Genomic DNA, 22,878 nt, shown 5'->3' with positions numbered 1-22,878 from the left:
ACGTTCCTAAATGATGAGATCGGAAAAATTAGAAAAAATGAGAACCGTTTGGGCTCAATCTACACATCGTTCATTTTCCTTAAATAGCTTTGGAAAACACTATTCAACATCATTAAAGTGCTGGTCAAGGTTAGGGATAAGGTTATGATTTTACCGTGGGACCGTAATTCTACTAGATTTCACCCATAACCCTGCACGTACCATAAGAATGTGAACGGTCCCCTTTCGCGTTCCTCACGCCGCGGGACGTGACAAATCGTCAAGATGTTACACCTTGAGAGTGAGAATGGGCTCATCCATGTAATAATTTTTTGAATGTGTATGTGTTAGGCCCCGTAGGGAAATTACTCTTCTTTATTTAACCCATTCACCCAGTGAAGCAGTGGGCAGCCACCAGTGCAGCACCCGGGGAGCAGTGTGTGGGGACGGTGCCTTGCTCAGGGGTGCCTCAGAGTAGCCGTTCAACCACTAAATTCCAACATCTCCCTCTAGTGGCCACATATAAACCATGTCCACTACACATCAACTACGTTGAAATAGAATTTGTTCATGAACAAAACTACAGCTTACTGAGAACAGAGGAGACTCAATTTTGCATTGAACTAATGTCGAGAATGTCTGTGGGCATTGACATGAAATGTAATCACTTTGGTCAAACTCAGATAAAGTTAAAGCAGTGCTTATGTACACTTCTTTTGAATGTGTTCATCCTTAAGTACTTGCACATGTGTGTCACAGTTTTAAATGACAGAGTTAGAGGTTTTTTATGTTTTTTGGCGTGTGTCTTTCTAATCTTTAAAAAAAGAAAAAAAAAGCCAGCCCCCAACCTCTGTGTTTGAACCAATAGAAAAGCTGGTGCTCAGAGGAAGAGGGCGGGCTTTACTTGGTGTCAGTGACAGAAATGAAAAAAAGCTCAAATGAGTGAGAAGGACGATGAAGGAAACATCTGTGCTGTGTCTGCTCTGTAAGTAGAATCTCTGTGTTTGTTTGAATTCTTGTACTTTGACTGTCTGCTCTCCTGATAAATGATGATGGAGGAGAAGACATGAAAAACAAATCAGGCTGAATTCAAGTTCAAAACACCACGAGGACCAACTGCAGGTCTGAACTGACTCTTTATCTTTGCTCAGGAGTCGAGGAAACACAGCAGGCAGTGAAAAGATCAAATCATTCACTCATTATATCAACACAGCTGAACAAATGAATTTACTGTGGTATTTGAATGCAGTAGATATTTTCCATATAATCACAGTGTAGTCAGTGCAAATTTAAATAAAAAAAATATAACACTAGAGTGTGAGCTATGACAAACACAAAACTCAAAATACCTTGTCAACGACACAGGAACCACAATACTGTGTAGATTTCCTCAACATTAAAAAGACATGTTTGTTTAACTGGTGATTCTAAAATGGCTAAAATGGGTTTGAATGATATTCTTCACTGGACTGATGACCTGTACACCCTGTGACAGCTGGAATCGATCAATGTCAGCTTTTTAGGTTTACACATTTTTCAAGCTTTTATACAAACTTTATTGAAACATGTTGCTGGCATCTAACTGAAAATATGCAGAAGTATGAAAGAGTGATGATAAATGGTTAACATATCTTCCACAAGCTATATTTATGATTACACACTGAGCAGATACATCAGAGAGAGATGACTTTGTGTGTTTGTCAGCTGTTTGTGTGGAGTTGTTCTTTATGTTCACCTCAAATCAACCTGAGTGTCATTTCTCTTTAGTTCTGATCTCACTGCTGAGCTGCACAACAAACCAAGGTCAGTAACCTTCTTCTGTCACAGTTTAAACCTGAGAAATGCTCACTGATATGACCTGATTGGGTTCATTTTTCACAATGGAGCTCACATGGAAAACTTCACCTTTTCACCAAAATTCTCATTTTCAACCTGATAAACTCTGACATGTTTTACACATTTGGATTAAAACTTTTACTTTCAGTAAAGATCTCAAAGACGTGATCATCAGTTTTTCATTGTAACCCTCACAGCTCGTCTGACTGTGAGTCCCAGCAGCTCTCAGTTCTTTAAAGGAGACTTTGTGTCTCTGAGCTGTGAGGAGGACGACAGCTCTGCTGGATGGACTCTGAGGAGAAACACAAGCAAAGGACAGAGGACTCAGTGTGGAGATATCTGGGGAGAAGGTGCTGGTTCTTCCTGTAACATCGGCATGATGATGCTTCATGACAGTGGAGTTTACTGGTGTGAGTCCAGAGAGGGTCCCATCAGTAACATGGTTAACCTGACAGTCACTGGTAAGCTGAGTGTGTGGAGTTAGTGTTGATGAAGCTGTGTGTAAATGGATGAAATGCTGTAGTTTGTCTCTGTGTTGAGGTGGATCAGTGATCCTGCAGAGTCCTGTCCTCCCTGTGATGGAGGGAGATGACGTCACTCTGCTCTGTAAAACAAAGACCACTCCCTCCAACCTCCCAGCTGCTTTCTATAAAGATGGCTCCCTCATCAGGAAGCAGCCTACAGGTCACATGACCATCCAGCATGTTTCCAGGTCTGATGAAGGCCTCTACAAGTGTGACATCAGCGGTCATGGAGAGTCTCCATCCAGCTGGATCACTGTCACAGGTGACACACTCACCTGTCTGTGTTTCTGCAGCTTTCAACATTCACAATGTGACGACAACTTAATGACTGTGTTTGCTTTGTTTTAGACAAACACACCACCACATCTCCACCTACATCCACACCTCCACCTACATCCACCTCTGCTCCTATTCTCTCTGTGTTGTCGTCTGTTGGATCAGTCTGTGTTTTGGTTCTACTGGTGTTACTGGTTCTGCTGGTGAGACGATGTGTCCACAGGAAACTTGAAGGTGAAACTCAAATGACTGCATTTGAGATGTTTGGGTTTTGATAAGCTGCAGATTTTTTCTATGTATTTTATTTTCTGTGCATAATTTTACATGAGATGTTTGTGCAGTTATATTGTTACACAACTAGCTCACATTTTACACATTACATCACTTTTTTCATTTTTGTTAGATTGAAGTTCCATTTAGACTCTTGACAGTAAAATATTTCACTGTTAAATTTGCAATCAATTCAACAGCTCACGATGAACCTGCAGAAGATGACAACATGCAGAGAGATGTGAAAATATCACATCATCAACAGCAGATGAACAGAGGTAATATTGGGTTTCACAAGATTCTTGAGTGTTTGCAGAAAAATTATTTAGAAAAAAAAAGAATGAGAAGATGCCTGAATGTAATTTTGCCATGTAAGTATAATTAATTAAAACTGGTGGAGCTCCAAAACAGTCAAACAGTACACAACACAGCAGAGAGGTCCAGTTCAGGGACTCCAATTAGCTGAGGTAAAGCCTAGCAGACAGCTAGCAGCTACAGCTGCCTATGACTAGGGATGGGTATCGAAAACCGGTTCTTGTTGAGAACCAGTTCCCACTGTTTCAATTCCTTGGAATTGTTTGCCATTTTTGCAAACGATTCCCTTATCGAATCCAGTCGCCCCAAATGATGTCACCACGTTGCGGAGCGTCATTTACCTGACAGGAAACATGGTGGCTCAAACGCTAAAAAGTTTGGTTATACTTTACGAGAACGGATGACAATAGGGCAACTTACACTACTTGCAAAGTAGATACTTCATTTAAGGGAGGAAACACTACAAATTTGCAAAAGCATTTGCTCACAAAACACGCGATAACCTTAAATGAATGTCATGTTTTAATTCTGCTCCAGACTCGTGAATCTCAACCCAGCAGCAGCGGTAAGGTTTGCACGTCCTCTCCCGTTAATGTGGCAGGTAAATAATCAACTAACAGTGTCTATGAAGGTTCTCAGTCATCCAGGTCATCGTAGTAGATCAACTAACAGTGCATATCATTATTTTACATTTACAATTTTTTTTCCCGGGGACCCTGTGACACCCCATTGAAGAGCCGTAGGCTGTGGATCTCTTAAGGATCTCTTAAGATCTCACTGTTGGGTTTGTAAGGCCAGGCTACTCCTAAATTTCTATCTTGTTCAAATAGAAGATATAAAACAAAGTTCTAAGCTAATCGACCTTAGTGTTCTCCTTTTTTAAAAAAAAAAAAAAAAAGAATCGATAAAGAATCGAATCGTTAAACAGAATTGAAAATGGACTCGGAATCGTGAAAATCCTATCAATACCCATCCCTACCTATGACTCTGTACCGTATTTTCTGGACCATAAGGTACATTGTCGATGAAAGGGTCTGTTTTCATACATAAGGCGTACAGATTATAAAGCAAATTAAGAGAAACAAAACAGTCAGATAAGTCAAACTTAACTCAGCTCATTCTTCTTGCTTCCTCCTCATTCTTCTTGCTTCCTCCACTTCCTTAACATTGATTCATTAATGCTGAATTCTCTCTGCTCTATTCCCATATTATTGCAGTATATTAATGACTAACCTCGTATTGTGGATGGATTATCCCAGTTGTTCTCCTGACTGAAGTTTGGTCCGTTTACAGCATCCTGCCATGCGACTGAATTTGTCTCCAACTATCAGGAACCTTAACGTTAACTTTTACAAGTGGAAAAGTGTTAGTGTCTCACATCGTCACACACATCGTCTCACCAGCAGAACCAGTAACACCAGTAGAACCAAAACACACACTGATTAGAGCAGGGCGATATGGCCAAAAATATTTATCACGATATATATTTGAAAATTTGCGATAACGATATAACTGACGATATAATTGATGCAAGACAAAATACAACTCCACAACATTACTAGCGCAAAAAGACAACCTTCCATTTATTTTCACTTAAACAAGAAGCTGGTTTTTATGTACATTAAAGCTTTATAAAAATGTAACAGTGCAAATGCAAATTCCTTGCTGAAAGTTTAACCAAAAGGCATTTCCAGTAGAAATGGGCTGACATATACTGAGCATAACCATGTATAATATCCACTGAAGTTAAAAAGAGGTGCTTTGCAACATTAAACTGCAGTGTGCAGTACGTATTTTTCGGACCATAAGGTGCACGGGATTATAAGGCACATTAAGCGAAACGAAGCAGTCAGATAAATCAAACTTTATTCAACTCATTCTTGCTTCCTCCACTTCTGTACCATTGATTCATTAGTGTTGATTTCTCTGGCAGCTGCTCTATTCCCATGTTGTTGCAGTATATTAATGACTAACCTTGTATTGTGGATGGATTATCCCAGTTGTTCACCTGACTGAAGTTTGATCCGTTTACAGCATCCTGCCATGCGATTGCATTTGTCCCTAACAATCGGGAACCTTCATGTTAGATTTTATCAAGTGGAAAAAAGTTAGCGTTTATCCTCCAGCTTCACCATGGTTATGTTATGCTAACATAGCTGTGTCGTTAGCAATCACATAGCACATCATTATATACCAGCTAGTCCAACTTCAGTAACCCTACAAAAGTCACTGCTGTTTAGTTTTCTGTGTTCATTTATGGTGGAGGTGGTAGCAGAGCTGTACGTTTGAATTTTTTCACAAATCTCTCAGTCACAACATATATATATCATATATATATATATCAACATGGTATATCATGTTTAGGTGGAAACTAGTGAGCTAACTTCCTACTAACTTCTAATTCCATTAAATTTAATAAATTTTGTTTTCATGGGTGCCTGGATGTTAAACTTAGTTGTTAAACCTGGTAAAGCACCAATGCTGATCATTTTATTAAAGATGAAAGAATCTAGACAGTTTTTAATCTCAGTGATTCAGCAGTGTTCATTTGACTTTGGGACCTGAAGCGTAAGGAGTTTTGGACCCTGATTATACGGCAAGGCGCCTGACTACCAGAACACAACCAGAATTCACACATAAATAAGATTTTTCTGAAAATTAAAAGATTTTAACTGCCTCTTATTGTGCGGAAAATATGGTAAGTCAAAAAGGCCACACCCTTAATACTTTAAACTGAAGTCCTAATACAATTCAAATAGGCAAGTGGCTTTATATTGTTGTGGTTTACACCTTTTCTTGGCAATCTATATGCACAAATCTAGCTAAAGATAAAAAAATAAATAATTTAAATTTTTTAAATTGTTTTATTAAAAAAATAAAAAATAAAACAATTATTAACAGTTGGGCTACAACAGTTGTATTGATGTATAGCAACTTGAAATGCTCCCAAAAATGGCTCCACAGCATGTAAAAATATAAAGTAAGCTCTGGCATTCTTGGTTCTATGGTAGGTCTTAAAACTTTAATACATACATATACATACTATACATCAATACAACCATTATAGCCCAAATTTTAATAATATGTATGCATTAAGTGCATAGAAATTACCGTATTTCCCGGACTACAAAGCGCACCTGTATATTAGCCGCACAAGCTAAAATCAGGGGAAAATCCTGTTTTGTACATACATTAGCCGCACCTGACCAAAAGCCGCAGGTGTTTCAATGTTGACTTATCATATGTAAGAGAATATGCACAAAGCGAATTGTCAGGAAAGAGATGGCTGTTTGGAGACATCACTTTTATTAATATTTTGAAAAACAAGTTATGGGTACATATTTGCATAACTTTTTAGGTATATGTACAAGTAGCGGTAATTACAAGTACGAAACATGTACTGTGCTTCATAAATGAGTAACAAATGTAGTACATAACAATAACCTACAGCACACCAGAAAAATAGATTCGGACTACCTTTTAGGCTCAGGTGCAGTGACACGGCTTTAACAAGAAGAAAAGTCAGTCATTCACCACCATCTTCCCCAGTGTCGGATATGAACAGGCTCAGGATGGCTTCGTCATCCACTCTCAGCTCCTTTCCTTCGTTGTCACTTTCAAAACCAAAGAAATCCTCGTTGTCAGTGTCAGAGTCGAACACCCTCAGAAGGGCCGTGGCGGTGTCCTCCTCTCCATCATGCAGCAGTCCAGCCCTTTGAAATCCGTTGGTGATCATGGATGTTTTCACACTTTTCCACGCTGTCAGAATCCACCGGTGGAGTTGAGCATAACTTGCTTTTCGCAAGTTTATGGCCGCTTGTCATCCACGCCTCCCGCTGAACGTGTAGCGCTACTTTGAAGTTTGTTTTTCGCGCTACTTGTACGGCACTATGTTGCCTGGTGGATGGACATGTGACCAACATACTACTCTTGAACCCCGATGTGTGTCCGATCACATGCCCTTCCGCCAGGCAACGTAGTGCCGTACAATAGCGGAACAAATAAAACAAATCGTCTTACGATATGACAAAAATCATGGACAATCCATAGAAAAGCCGCACCTGACTAAAAGCCGCAGGGTTCAAAGCTTGTGCAAAAAGTAGCGGCTTATAGCCCGACAATTACGGTACATAAATTGCAAAAATGTGCAATAAACTACATAAAAATTGAAAATCGTTTTTGTTTTTTCAACATATATTTCTACTTAGAAAATTTTTTATGAGGCTTATCCCTCAAAACCGTAAAAACAAAAAAGTTGCACAAAATAGTTTCCCACCACAGGAAATTCATTTTGAGTGTCTTCAGAGTTTTATTTTTGAGATACACCAATTTTTATATAATGCAGGAAAAACTAAAATAAATATTGTAATGCAAATTTGCAAAAAAAACGGCATATGCATCAAAATAAACTATTTCCAGCAGTGCAATTTGAGTCCTAAGCATCCCAGAAACGATACAGAGAGTCATAAAGTTAAACATCACTTTTAAAAACACCAGTATAGGCTCTTAAGGCCCTGATGGTAAAAAAAAAAAAAAAAACGACATTTCCGCAAAATGACGTCACTTCCGGTTTCGGGCGAGTCATGGCAGACATGCGATAGTTCACGCTGATGGATGTAGGAAGTGTTATGAACAGCTGATCAGATCAGAAAAGCGTGTTTCCGAAATATTATGTTTTTGTTGCTGCAAGTGCTTTTTATGCAGTTTTTGCAAAGTTATATGTGGAAGGAAACTGTGACCTAGGACAAGCTGATGGCATAAGATGTAAGTACAACTCCTCCGGTTTCATATGCAAAAAAAAAAAATTGCGCTAACTTATGTGGTTGCAGTGCTACCAGGATTTAAAAATAGTTATGCAAAACAGAGCGTGCCCGCTCCGACCGGCTTTAAATGGTTAGGTTAAAGGGTTAAAATACAAAATATGAGTAACTTTATTCTGTTCCAGTTACCGTTTAAAAATGTGGTATTTAGAATACTGTTACTTTTTTGAAATAAATGGATTACACTGCGGTACTTTCCTGTTTCATATTGTGGCAGATAAGGCCTGTTTCGGTTTTGTTTGACAGCTGCGTTCTGTTGTTCCAGGCAGCAGCGTTACAGTTGCCATGGTTACAGGTCTCTGCAACTGTGTTTCCTGGGCGAGCGCCTTTTTGTTGTTGTTCTTGTGCTAAGCTAAAAGGCAGAATGCTACAGGTATAGCTCTAAAGAATGTAGCCTCATGGGCAGTGTAGTCCGTGTTGCAGGGAGAATGGACTACCATACCCGTTATGGGTCTGTGAGCGTGAAGAGGGAGAAAAAGTGGAGTGGAAAAGTACGATCTGTCATCGAGCAGAAACGGGAGCTGGAAGCATGTAAATATAATAATAACCACTGCAGCCAAGAAGCGTGCCTGACGAGCCCAGTTGTAAGTAAGCTATTAAGACTCGACTGTACACCGTGTTCGTATTTTCCTCCGAAACAATAAGTTCCGTTGGAGAAGCCTTTCAACGCCTCTCTCTGTCTCTCGCAAGCAAAGGTGACCCACACAACAAAGTAGAGCTAGTTTTCGGATCTGAGCCCAACACGAACCCAACATGTTAGTCAGAGGTCCCTTTACTACGGTTCGGAGCCGCGGACCTTCAATAATAGTAACAAATCACACAGCAATAGTAAATTCACATTGTTTACGCTGTGTGATGCAGATTCACTGACAGTTGTTGTTTTGTAGAGAGAGTGCTGTACCATGAGTGACTTCTGTTGTGCTGTTGTTGAACCTTGAGGCACATTGTAGCCCCGGCAAGTGTTTTAATAAAGAACTCCCCCTACTAGCTTGGGGTTGAATAACAAGCTCAATCTCTCTCTGTGAGCTTCTTTGTTAAGATTCCTCTGCATGCTACAATATTAAGTAATCCAAAGTACTCAGGATATGTTGCTGTCATTACATGGGACCAAAAGTGGTTCACCTGTATTGACCAAGCAAATGCATTCTTTTGTCTCCCACTGCATGAGTCACTCAGAGACATTTTCTCATTCACATACAGAGGCCGGAAATTCAGGTACACACGCTTGCCACAAGGCTTTGCACTCTCACCAGGCATTTTCAGTCAGGTGCTGAAAGAGGCACTGTCACCATGTCAACTGCCTGATGGTTGTACACTGATACAGTATGTTGATGATCTTCTCATTGCAGCCCCGTCAGCAGGGGCCTGCAGTTGGTCCGACCAGAGGTAACATTTCTGGGCCGAGTGATCGCACACAAATCAGTGGGATTAATGAACACACACAGAGACCAAATTCTGACACATCCAAAACCAAGAACTGTAAAGGAGTTGCTTTCTTTTCTTGGCTTGACAGGTTACAGCAGGCAGTTCATCCTGAACTATGCCGGCAAAACGGCCCCTTTAAGGGACCTGATAAAGCAGGCGGGCGTTCGAAATCTTAAGGCTGAATTGCCCTGGACGCCGGACACAGAGCCGACGTTCATTTCACTAAAACAAGATTTGTCAAGAGCCACAGACCTGGCCACACCTAACTACGATGAGGCGTTTTCAGTACCGTAATGGAATATGTTACAGAATAAATTTTGGGGCATGTAATCTGTAATCTGTAATGGAATACCTTTTAAAAGTAACCTTCCCAACACTGTTTTCTATTGGTTCAAAGGCCTTTGTGTTTGTTGTCTCTGGTTAACAAAAGCTAACACCTCTGCAGTTGTACTATTTCCCATTTATTATTAAAAAACATGGAATTTAAAACATTTAAAATTCCATTCATGTCAGTGACGTTCTTTGATTTTCCAGCTGCAGTTTGCTCATCAGTGAGAACAGAAGACGTCTATTATGGAGAAATCATCATCAAAGACAAGAAAACCAGATCAAAGATGAGAGGTAAAGTTGCTCTTCTTTGCATCATGTCTACTGTGATGGACCGAGTTGAAAAACAGGAGGAGTCTCAGGAATTATTAGAAAAAATATAGTTTCCATTTATTTAACCCCCCAAAATTATATTTACAAACGTAATAAATGTTGAGCTCATAAAAGAGGTCAAAGAAACAAAACTGAACTCATGCAAAGACTGCAAACTTAACAAACCAAATGACTGCTACAAACAAACATAACTGACCTAAACATGAAATGACATACAAGGGTATATATAATGGCTGATCAGATCATTGTGACACATGAGGGGTAACAAACAAAACACAATCATAAATCACAAACGATGCAGTACAATCTAGTTTGTTAATAAACTAAACACCAAAGAAGAAAATCAAAACCCCATTAAACCCTAAACTCAAATATTTAATTAAATACAAATACTTTGTTTTTAAAGTAAAGAAAACACACATTCTCCCCTTCAGCAGGAAGTGGTGGTGTGGTCCAATAATCTTCCTTTTCATTTAATGGTTTCAAACCCTGGCTACCATCTTTTGTCCAGCAACTCCCAGGGATGATGGCAGGTAAGAAATAAGACAAAGGTTAGTCAGAAAGCAAAGAAATGAAGTAGTATGAATACATAAGTAACCTAAATGTGCGCGCTTACAAATAGAACAAATGTATCCAAACCAATCAATAAAGTTATTGGCAACTAAAATGAAGAATGAAAATACAAAAGTTACCGACTTTAGAGTGTGGCCACGGGTTTGGCCATCACATCTACTGTCAGTTTAACCCAGTAAACAACCTAGCAGCAGCATTTTAAATAACCTGTAGGGCAGGGGTGTCAAACTCAAATACACAGTGGGCCAAAATTCAAAACTGGAACAAAGTCGCGGGCTAACATTAATACTTATTGAAAAAAAAAATCTTCCTCCAGATATAAGAATGAATCTTTTCTTATGGACTCAAATAAGTTTTGCTGGAAAACTGAATATGGAACAAGCAAAGCTTAATACTAAACAATATATATATTAGCTGTATAATACCAGTAGGCCATCTCTAATAGTATTTTGGTATGGCTTCGCGGGCCAAATGTAATTAGGCTGCGGGCCAAATTTGGCACGCGGGCCAGAGTTTGACACCTATGCTGTAGAGGATCAAGGAAATATTTACTGAGTGAAGAAAAAAGAATAGGCGTTGATACAGGAATGAAACTCAGTCCTCGGTTTCCCAGTATTATTCAGCATAAAAAAAACCCTCTTCGGAAATTATTGCTACACATCGTCATCCAAGGAGGCCCTGCCAGGGTTGATCAAGCCCCAGAGTGTGTGTCACTGGTTTAGTTAAATTGTTATTTCTCTTATTCTTTCTTCTGTTTAATTTTCTACAGTTTATTTTCTCCTATCTATTCACTGCAACTGAGAATTAATACTTACTTCTTTAGCATTTATGGAGCCTCACTTCTTCAAAGGGATAGAAAAGATGATGGAGAGAAGTAAGACAAAAGGGACAAGATAGGAGAGAGTAGAGAGGAGAGCCGGATTGGCACCTCCCCGCCGGATTGGGCTGTATGCTCCACCTCCCCACTGCCTCCCAGAGAAGGGAAGAAGAGCAGAGGGGAGAAGAGCGGAAAATTTCTTTTCACTTGTGGTTAGCTGACTGCTAAGTGATGTCAGCCCTTTTTAGCTATAGCCAGTGACTGGTCCTCTCAGCAGTGTTAGCTAGTTCTCTTATTAGCCTGCTGTTGCGCGTGTCCTCTGATCCCAATCCCTCTAAGCAGTTTTCCTGTTGTATTGGCAACAAAGCCCCTACACCCCACTTCCACCGGGCGCACCTTCATCTTCCAGTCTCTGGCCCTTGCCTCAGCTGCATAGTTGGCATAGCGGAGCTCCAATGTTTCCTCAATTGTTTCCTCCCATGGTACCGTCAGCTCAATGAGATACACAATTTTTTGGGACTTGCCCTCGACTTCTCTCCCTCCCGGACAAATGTTGATGAAAGCTGACGCTCATCTTGGTTCATGAAAGGTTGAGCATTAATGGACTTTCTTTTGCACTTAACTTTCTCTGCTAGACACCTGATAACCTGGTTTTGTCTCCATGTGTATCTGCCCTGAGTAAGGCTAGTCCTACAACTAGAGCTGGGCGATAGAACGATAACGATATGTATTGCAAAATAACTTTTTCTCGATAGAAAAATTTAACTATTGCGATAGGCCTCACCGCTCTTGTCCTCTTAAAAAAGAAAAAAAAGAAAAAAAAGAACAGCCAATCCAAATTAAGTAGCGCAGAGCCGAACCAATCACAGCCGCACCGTCACTTCACGTGACTTGTTACGTACAGCACAAGTGCCAAGCCGCACATGTGTATTTGTTTGCGGGCTCAAGAGTTGGGAGTTCGCCTTGTAATCGGAAGGTTGCCGGTTCGAGCCCCGGCTTGGACAGTTTCGGTCGTTGTGTCCTTGGGCAAGACACTTCACCCGTTGCCTACTGGTGGTGGTCAGAGGGCCCGGTGGCGCCAGTGTTCGGCAGCCTCGCCTCTGTCAGTGCGCCCCAGGGTGGCTGTGGCTACAATGTAGCTTGCCATCACCAGTGTGTGAATGTGTGTGTGAATGGGTGGATGACTGGATATGTAAAGCGCTTTCGGGTCCTTAGGGACTAGTAAAGCGCTATATAAATACAGGCCATTTACCATTTACCATTTTGGGAAGCAGCCAGCCGCCGTGCCGCCCGGGTAATGGAGGAAATGAGTGCGCCGACTAGAGAAAAATCAACCGAGAGCGTGACCGAAGGTTACCGAAGAGAAAACAGATGATGGTTCCAATGCCGGAGAGATTGTCGTGACGTTCCATAGTGTGAAGGTATTTCGGCTATTTCAAGTCAAACAGAGTTTGTGCCAAAGCAAGTCTGGAAATACAATAAATTGGTGCATGCTCAATCTCTGACTGGAAGCACTAATTCGTCATTTGGCTTTTGTCAGACTAGAGTAACTGTTAAAACTGTTTGAAAAGCTAAGCTATACAACAAGGAGAGATTGAGAATTTCGTTTTAGTTCACAGTGTATTTGATATTGACAAAAGTTAGTCAATTTTGTCTCTTCTTCTGTAAAACAAACTAAGATTTGTTTTTAGAATTAATATTTTGTTTCTAAGTGGAATTGACAATTTAGTAGTCTGGTTTTTTTGTTCTATTTGGAAACTTAAACGCTTTAGCTGCTGCCTTTTGTGTAGTTAGTCTCATGTTTCTTAAGTACATCTACCCTGTTGAACTTATTATGGGAAATAAATATTTAAATCAAAACAAGCTGCTGATTATTTCACATTTTACTTACAAATATAGTTATTTGGCTTATATCGTGATATATATCGTTATCGTCTGAAATGAAAAAAACATATCGTGATATGAAAAAATCTCATATCGCCCAGCTCTACCTACAACCAACCAAGATGTGCTTGAGTGTGGCTGGGTCTGTACACTGGGGGCAGGATAGGTCCTTTCCAAACCAGAGCTTCAGATTTTGTTTAGGAAGGTAGCACATCATTTGTTACTCGTATGATGAAACTTTGTCTATTAGACTCCATTCCCCAGATTTCACTCCATGAGAGTTTCCTCTTTTGCACACTCTCCCAATTCATCCAGCGACCCTGTTTGGCCAGTGCCATGGCTCTGGCATATCTGGCTGTTTCCTCCTGTCGACGCACCTCCTCCACCACCACCTCCTCCCTGTTGCTAGAGTGGGAGCAGTGCCTCTCCCGGGTGTCCGTGAGTGACATCTCAAGCCTCACCTTTGCACATTTAAACTCCTCAACCAGACTAGGGATAGGCAATGACAGTATCCCGTCGCTATAGAGTCCAATGCTGCTGAGGCATTCAGGAAGTCCGAGCCACTTCTTAATGTAGGAGCTCACTAGCTTCTCTAGTCTATTGGTATGTTTGAGTGAGACCTCGTACATTGTCAACGACCACAGTAGTCTGGGTAATAACCCAAACTGGAAGCACCAGACCGTCAATTTCCCTGGAAGTGCAGTGTTTTTAATCCACTTGAGGTCATCAGCCAAGTTCTGCCTTAGTTTTTCTAGTTGCCACGTATCATTGAGGTCTGCATCATCATCTGCACCACCATCCCAGGCTCTTTATGGGCTTCTCTAAGACTGTTGGAATTTGTTCTCCACTGATATAGAATTGCTCAGTTGTCACCTTTCCTTTCATGATGGAGATGCTGCAAGATTTACTTGGCTTAAACTCCATTCTTGTCCATTCTGTTTTCCTGGAGCTTCTGTAGCAATCACCCAGTACATGGTTTTGTTGTTGTAATGATGGTCATGTCATCCATGTAAGCTCTAATAGGAGGAAGACGAAGGCCACTCTTGAGTTTCTAACCTCCTACTACCCACCAAGATGCCCGCATGACCAACTCCATTGCCATGATAAGTGTCAGAGGGGAAATCGTGCAGCCTGCCATAACTCCAATTCCCAGGTGCTGGCAGGCTGTGGTGGTGTTCTCAACTGTCACACAAAACTGTAAATCCTAAAAGTAGATCTTGACCAATCGTGTGATGTGGTTTGGTATGCTGAAATAGTTGAAGGCCATCCACAAGATCTCGTGCGGAACTGACCCAAAGGCATTGACAAGGTCTAAACCAGGGGTCCCCAATCCCAGTCCATGAGGGCCGGTGTCCCTGCAGGTTTTAGATGTGTCCTTGATCCATCACAGCTGATTTAAATGGATAAATTACCTTCTCAACATGTCTTGAAGTTCTCCAGAGGCCTGGTGATGAACTAATCATGTGATTCAGGTGTGTTGACCCAGGGTGAGATCTAAAACCTGCAGGGACACCTGCCCTCGTGGACTGGGATTGGGGACCCCTGGTCTAAACAGACCACGTGATGGTCTCTTTGTTCTTTCTTGGCAGTTTGAATCTGGTGCCAGATGACGCTAGCATGCTCCAGGCATCCCGAGAAGCCCGGGATGCCGGCCTTCTGCACTGATGTGTCAATATAGTTGTTTCTTTGCAACAAAGTAGATAGTCTTTGGGCCAAGAAACTGAAGAAGATCTTTCCCTCTACGTTCAGCAGGCTGATCTGGCAAAACTGGCTGATGGATGAGGAAATGAAATAAAGACATGGAAATGGAAAAATGGAAAAATAGAAAACCAAAAAAGAAAAGTTTACATATGACAACACCTACAATCCTAGGTCTCTTGGTGCATACTCAATCATCCAGATAAGTAAATTCCAAAAGGGGTTTTATGTTTTCAATGGGAGAATGTTTTGTGTCTTGAGTGAGTGATGAAATGTTTCTCCCATTGAAATCTAGTGATGTGCAGATCGATCCTGAAATATCAATTCCTCCGATACCAATCATTTATGTTCTAGAATCGATTCTCACATTAAAATATCGATATTTTATAAATTTAGAGTAAATTTGTAGTTTATCATTAACAGGAACACAGTGGAAAGAAACTATAACATTCAGATTGTCTACATTCAAAGGAACTACTTCCTCTTCCCCCTTTCCCCCTTTCATAGTCATGTGCGAAATACGGCTGTATAAATGTCTCGCAGCGTAATTGGAGTCATGTGCGGATTTTACCTCCACAAACAGCTGAGAGGTGGTTTGCGATACATGTGGCAAAAAAGTGCTCTAAGAGTGAGGTTTATTTATCGGATAAAATACGTTAAATGTCACCGTTATTATTGGCCGGCCCGGAAACAGTGGGGGTGTCCAAATTCAGAGACTGCTTCCACCTGAGGACCTGGCCTTCGCGGTCTAGAGAAAGCCGGGTAGTACGTCACAAACTCCCTCGGTGGAGTGAAACTCTGCTGTCTGCTCCTTGCTATCTAAAATACAGTGGGGCAAAAAAGTATTTAGTCAGCCACCGATTGTGCAAGTTCCCCCACTTAAAATGATGACAGAGGTCAGTAATTTGCACCAGAGGTACACTTCAACTGTGAGAGACAGAATGTGAAAAAAAATCCATGAATTCACATGGTAGGATTTGTAAAGAATTTATTCGTAAATTAGGGTGGAAAATAAGTATTTGGTCACCTCAAACAAGGAAAATCTCTGGCTCTCACAGACCTGTAACGTCTTCTGTAAGAAGCTTTTCTGTCCCCCACTCGTTACCTGTATGAATGGCACCTGTTTGAACTCATCATCTGTATAAAAGACACCTGTCCACAGCCTCAAACAGTCAGACTCCAAACTCCGCCATGGCCAAGACCAAAGAGCTTTCGAAGGACACCAGGAAAAGTATTGTAGACCTGCACCAGACTGGGAAGAGTGAATCTACAATAGGCAAGCAGCTTGGTGTGAAAAAATCAACTGTGGGAGCAATCATCAGAAAATGGAAGACATACAAGACCACTGATAATCTCCCTCGATCTGGGGCTCCACGCAAGATCTCATCCCGTGGGGTCAAAATGATCATGAGAACGGTGAGCAAAGATCCCAGAACCACACGGGGGGACCTGGTGAATGACCTGCAGAGAGCTGGGACCAAAGTAACAAAGGTCACCATCAGTAACACACTACAACGGCAAGGAATCAAATCCCGCAGTGCCAGACGTGTTCCGCTGCTGAAGCCAGTGCATGTCCAGGCCCGTCTGAAGTTTGCCAGAGAGCACATGGATGATACAGCAGAGGATTGGGAGAATGTCATGTGGTCAGATGAAACCAAAGTAGAACTTTTTGGTATAAACTCAACTCGTCGTGTTTGGAGGAAGAAGAATAGTGAGTTGCATCCCAAGAACACCATACCTACTGTGAAGCATGGGGGTGGAAACATCATGCTATGGGGCTGTTTTTCTGCCAAGGGGACAGGACGACTGATCCGTGTTAAGGACAGAATGAATGGGGCCATGTATCGTGAGATTTTGAACCAAAACCTCCTTCCATCAGTGAGAACTTTGAAGATGAAACGAGGCTGGGTCTTCCAACATGACAATGATCCAAAACACACCGCCCGGGCAACAAAGGAGTGGCTCCATAAGAAGCATTTGAAAGTCCTGGAGTGGCCTAGCCAGTCTCCAGACCTCAACTCCATAGAAAATCTGTGGCGGGAGTTGAAAGTCCGTGTTGCTCGGCGACAGCCCCAAAACATCACTGCTCTCGAGAAGATCTGCATGGAGGAATGGGCCAAAATACCAGCTACTGTGTGTGCAAACCTGGTAAAGACCTATAGTAAACGTTTGACCTCTGTTATTGCCAACAAAGGTTATGTTACAAAGTATTGAGTTGTATTTTTGTTATTGACCAAATACTTATTTTCCACCCTGATTTACGAATAAATTCTTTACAAATCCTACCATGTGGATTCATGGATTTTTTTTCACATTCTGTCTCTCACAGTTGAAGTGTACCTCTGGTGCAAATTACTGACCTCTGTCATCATTTTAAGTGGGGAAACTTGCACAATTGGTGGCTGACTAAATACTTTTTTGCCCCACTGTATAACCGGGCACTGACGTAAACTCTCAACCGTCTCACTCTTCTGTTTAATCATTTAATAATAAGAGTGATATTAAAACTAAGTCGCTGCCGCCAATGTTGGAAACTGGAATTGGCTGGGCCGCGCTATGAATTCTGTGATATGTTTTTTCAATTTTGTTGTCCGGGTGGAAAATTGGGAGAAATTCGGGAGAATGGTGGCTCCGGGAAATTTTCGGGAGGGGCACTGAAATTCGGTATTCTTCCGGTAAAATCGGAAGGGTTGGTATGTATGGTTGTGGCAACATCACTAACCTTGTCAAACACCTCAGAGTAAATCATATCACAGAATATGACGATCGTATGTTGAGGCGAACTGAAGAGAAGGACAGGGACAGGTGCTGCTAGGGCGAGACAGACGTCTCTCACGGAGTCCTTTAGTGCTGCAGGCAGGCAAGGTGTTCAAATAGCGCACAACTTCAGTTTTTTATTCCTATATGATGAACCCTGCATTATGAAGTGATAAGAACAAGTAATCTGATGTCCTGTAATCATTATGATGTTATAATTTGAGATACAATAAATAAATTAATTTTTTCGTACAAAGTATCGGTATCGGATCAGAATCATCAATAACACCCTGAATATTACTTGGTATCGGATCGGAAAGAAAATCAGTGGTATCGCACATCACTATTGAAAATGCTACTACGTCCAAATGAACAGAATCAACCTTTAGGAAACTCCTAGGTCCAATGCTTAGGGACAATGACAGATCTAATCTTAAAAGTAGAGTGTCTGTTTCGTGGATCTAATCTGGGACCTTGTTCCACAAAACAGGGGTTCTGCCTCCCATTCTACTTTCAAATACTTCAGGAACCATGAGTTAGACAGCAGCCCAGGTGTGTCTTCTTTCTGGTTTTGACCCCCATACGGTTGTTATCTGGGTGAATGTGTTGGATATATGAAGTGTATAAAGAGAAAACTGTAAGACAATTGGTCCTTTTGTCTTCTTAAAGGCCTGTATGTAAAACCACAATAGCTTCTTCCTGTTATATTCAGTCTGTTCTTGTAGTCTGAGGCTGATGAGACTTTTCACCACAGAGAGTTCTGGTTTGGCCAGTGACAGTGTTCATGTTGTGAGAACTTGTTTGCTTGGTGCTCTGCGGTGAAGTGTGTCAGACTGCACTTAAAGAAGGTGGCATTTTTGTGGTTGTGCATGTCTTTCTTCACACAATCACCTACCAGTTCTCTGCAATAATTTCCTGTTTCTCAGCAGATGTGTAAAGGAGTGGGAAAAAAACTCTAAAAACATGCTGCTAGTCACAAAAGTGGTGATTAATGTCAGTTTAACGAAAAATAAAATAATAAAATTAAAATTGTTTTGCCACAGCTGTAGTGTAAAGTGTGAAAACAGCGCTGTTGCTGTTGCATCTCTTGTAATTTGTGTTTCCTTTGTTCTGCAGAAAGTGATCCAGCAGTAATTTACTCAGCAGTGAGAACTGAAGATGTTAGCTATGGACAAATAATCGTCACACGAAAGATGAAAAGAGGTACAGCTGCTCTTCTTTTTACTTGGGAAGTTTAATTTAATCTGTGGAAAATGCTGGATAGCACAATAGATATGCTAAGTGGATGCAGACATTTTTTACCCTTTGAGTATGAAGCAGAAAATAATTCATAATAACTATTAAATTTAAACAAGGTGCTTAATCATAATGGTTACAAAAAATAACCAAACCAATCCAATAACACTGTCCCAATCCTAATATTTTAGTAAACTTTTCTGTAGTGCACCATGTGCATTACATAGTACCTGCTGCAGTAACATTTGCCACACAGTGGAAAATAATAGTTTAGCACAAATTAACAGACTAAGAATAAATCTACTGCTGTTACTGTACTGAACCATGGCTGCTTTATTTTACACATAACCTCAGCATTTGACTCAGTAGGTCAGAACATTTTTATCAACAGCTGTTTTCAATCATATTTTAGAAATAAGCTGTTTGTTCAACATAGATAACATATCATCAGCTCACTGTAGATGTGGTGCACCACAAGGTTCAATTTTAGGTCCTTTTTTTTTTTCTATGCGCACTTAACTAGGTCAATTTCACCCACCTATGCCTCGTTTCATCACTACACCACTGTTCACCTTTGTTCTCCGAAGTCTCACTGCTCGCCTATGAACACGACAGAGAGAGAGAGAGAGAGGGAGAGAGAGAGAGAGAGAGAGAGATGACTTTGACAACTTTATTAACACCACATTAAAAAACAAAAACCACAAAAAAAACTAACCGAATACACAGTTGCTACTACATAATCAGCAACATCTATATGCACTAACCATTTACTAACCCTAAACCAACACCTCGATGCATGCTCAATCATCCAGGGAAGTAAATCCCAAAAAGTTGATTCTGTTCATCTGGACATAGCGTTTTCAGTGGGAGAAACGTTTTGTCACTCATCCAAGTGACTTCTTCGGTCTCGGCTGGCTGGGTAAACCTGCAGTCAGTTGCCCAAGGATCTGTTTCCTTAAATGGCCAATACATTACATGTATAAAGGCTAATTGACGCTACTAATTTTCAGAAATGATAAGAGTTATGTGTGGAGGAGTGAAGGTGAACTTTTCAAACTGTGAAGAAAGGTGGAACTGAAAGGGATTGAAGTCCCCAGAGGAGCTTACCTCTCATTACATTTGAGAGTGGGTAAAAGGTCTTAACATCCAGGCTCTTATGTTTACAGTGATACAAAGTGCTATAACAGAGTGCTTTTGCAAATAGTAAATCCTATTAATTTTGTGCATCCCTTTTTTATCCCTTTTTGAAACCATAAAGGTAAAACTGAGTATTAAATCCACATTAATATAAATAGTTCTTACCTTTTTACCCACTCTCAGATGTAATGACAGATAAGATAGACTTCAGTCTCATATAGGGCTTTGGAGTTGACGTCACGCCGCAATGCATTGTGGGAGCGCAGCTCCATTTTCGGGGTCTACGAATCAAAGCAAACACACTGTGTTGGAACGACGACGACAAGAAACATGCTTAAAAGCAGCTCAAAAGAAAACGGATGGTATAGAGACCGATTGCGTCCAGAGGCGAAGCAGCGGTACTTGAAAAAAATAGTGCATCGCAAATCTGGACCCATATGAAATACGGCAGTGGAGTAAAGACCCAGACGACTTACCGCCACTGTCCTACCCCGATATCTTCACGTATCTTGTTTGTGGAGTAAGCGCTTACACAGTGAACCAGTTTCGTAATTACAAGTCACTGGAGGCGCACATCCAATTTACAAATGGCTGGGTGCAAGATTTGGCTATTTTCAAGCCGCCAAAATCAGAGTACGTCGTCAAAGTAAGTCAGCTGGAGTGCATCGAGTGAAATAGCCATTTTCCACCCCCCACCATAATTAATGTTATACATTTATCATTGAACTGCTAAAATATCGTTATCATATTATATGCCCGTAATTGTAAAGTACATGCAAATTAACATATTGATAATCGGGCAAATTATTAACGCCAATTTGTGTCCTTCCTGTCTCACTTCATTTATTGTCTTTACATCAACCAATCAAGTCACTCCATTCGATGTTTGATCGCAATTTCTATAACTTCTGAGACCACCAACGATGATATTATTCAGCTATAAAGTGTGATGTGAACATATTTAGAACTTACCGGAATGAAAATGTCTTGAGCACACCAGCTGATAGCTGGAGACGTAACAGAACTTGATATCAGCTCGTCTCACGGCTGCTATCCAGGCTAGACGCCTTCGTTTGGTAATATCCGATACATGAGCTCCTTCATGTTGCTTCCAGGTTGGGAAAGCATAAAAAGACAATCCAAACTTATTCCCGTGCCGGTCGTAAGATCGAACATTGCAGCCGACCACACAGCAAGTACGAACCATGGCTATGCTTTCGCTCCTTACTTAGACCCCCAAAATGGCGGATCGGGCCAAAATCCTTTCCACGCCCACCCCCGTGACATCACGCTCCAAAGCCCTATACAGTTTGAAAGGCTTGCCTTTACTCCTCCAAACATACCTATTGTCATTTTGGTACAGTAACTCAAACTTTGTGTCTTCTGACCATAAAACCTTTCTCCAGAAGGTATTTGGCTTATCCTACATGGGTGTGTGTATTTAGTTTAGGATAAGACACACACACTGAGAACAAGTGTCCCATCTGCTCCTATAGAACACAAAACCTGTCTAATACCCACATAGTTTTAAAGGAGTCCAGATTTTTATTCAGAGAGTTAAAAGCATGCTCTACTCTCAAACGGGATGCCGACTATCCGTTTAAGCTCTGCACAGCATCAGTCCAACCCTGACCTAACATTTGGTTCTTCCTAGTCTTCCATCTTGCCGGCTTGGCTGCACCAAGCAAAAAATAATAATCAGAACCAGAGTCCATTCTTACTTCACTGAATACTTAGGACCAAAAACTAATGAGGGTGCAGAGAATTTCTCCGCCAGAGATTTCACCCACTCCTGCAACAAAGAAAATAAACCCACTAGCCGTGGACAACAAACCACTAAGTGCTGAAAGGACAGAAATGACATCCCTCCCCAGTGCTTGGGTCCAGGTGGGCTCTCTATCTGTTCATGGCCATGTATAATCCTTTTGCATTTAGGGGTAAAGTTGGAGGCAAAAAACGCCAGTCCATTTCAACTCCCTCATTCCAACCAGAGAATGTAAGTTCACCACCTTAGCACAGCTATATTATAGCTGCTTCTTCCCACAAGACGTAAAACTAGCAATGGTGTTCCCAAGGGGAGAAGTAGGTCACTCCCCTTCAGGCTGCTCCTCAAAGGCAGTACTGACCATCAAGGAGGGAAAAACATATTCGCTGTCATCACCCCATTGATCAGCTAGGACCTGGTTTCCAGCAAACTCTCAGCGATGGTGACAGGGATTGCCAAATTTCCTCCACAATCCTAACCAGAACTCTGGAGGACTTAATGCCCGTGACACAACCAAGTGTTCCCATCGACATCCTTGTGAGATGACCCAATTTGATAATACCAGCCTCCACAAACTGGCTCTTTATTATGGAATAGTACTTGGAACAGAAAGTAATTAAAAACAGCAGCTCTTCAAAAAGCTATATCCCAAGTCTTGGGTCAGGAGTCCGTGTGACTCTGCCAGGTGTTGATCACGAGCTGTAAAAAGGTATAAGTCCAGACAGCCTCAGCCAATTTGAGGGGAAAAAGCTGTTTATCCAATCCAAGCCAGCCCACTCTCCAAAGAAGTAACTGAGCAGAAGTCAGCTATCAGTAACCACAGCCATTCAGCAGCCTCTGTGTCATTTGTAGTCTAAGAGCTGCAGTTCTGGACAAAACTTCTATTAGTCCTTGCCCCCCCTCTGC

The 22,878-nt window shown here is 41.3% G+C and overlaps 1 protein-coding gene across 1 annotated transcript; it reads left to right on the top strand.

Moving 5' to 3' along the window:
• The first annotated feature begins 933 nt into the window (after nucleotides 1–933).
• On the top strand, nucleotides 934–22,518 carry LOC146635135 (sialoadhesin-like). Its single transcript, XM_085350034.1, has 7 exons — nucleotides 934–964; nucleotides 1,747–1,782; nucleotides 2,013–2,276; nucleotides 2,356–2,601; nucleotides 2,688–2,849; nucleotides 18,951–19,037; nucleotides 22,385–22,518. Exons 1-7 carry the CDS (start codon nucleotides 934–936, stop codon nucleotides 22,516–22,518), a joined length of 960 nt encoding a protein of 319 aa, XP_085206160.1.
• The last annotated feature ends 360 nt before the right edge of the window (nucleotides 22,519–22,878 follow it).

The sequence above is a fragment of the Diplotaxodon limnothrissa genome, linkage group LG3 (assembly GCF_057381915.1).
Source record: "Diplotaxodon limnothrissa isolate DT_005_m linkage group LG3, D_limnothrissa_male_GT1.1, whole genome shotgun sequence".
NCBI lineage: Eukaryota > Metazoa > Chordata > Actinopteri > Cichliformes > Cichlidae > Diplotaxodon > Diplotaxodon limnothrissa.
Note: the sequence above shows the minus strand (reverse complement) of the source record. Positions and strands in the feature narration are given on the sequence as shown.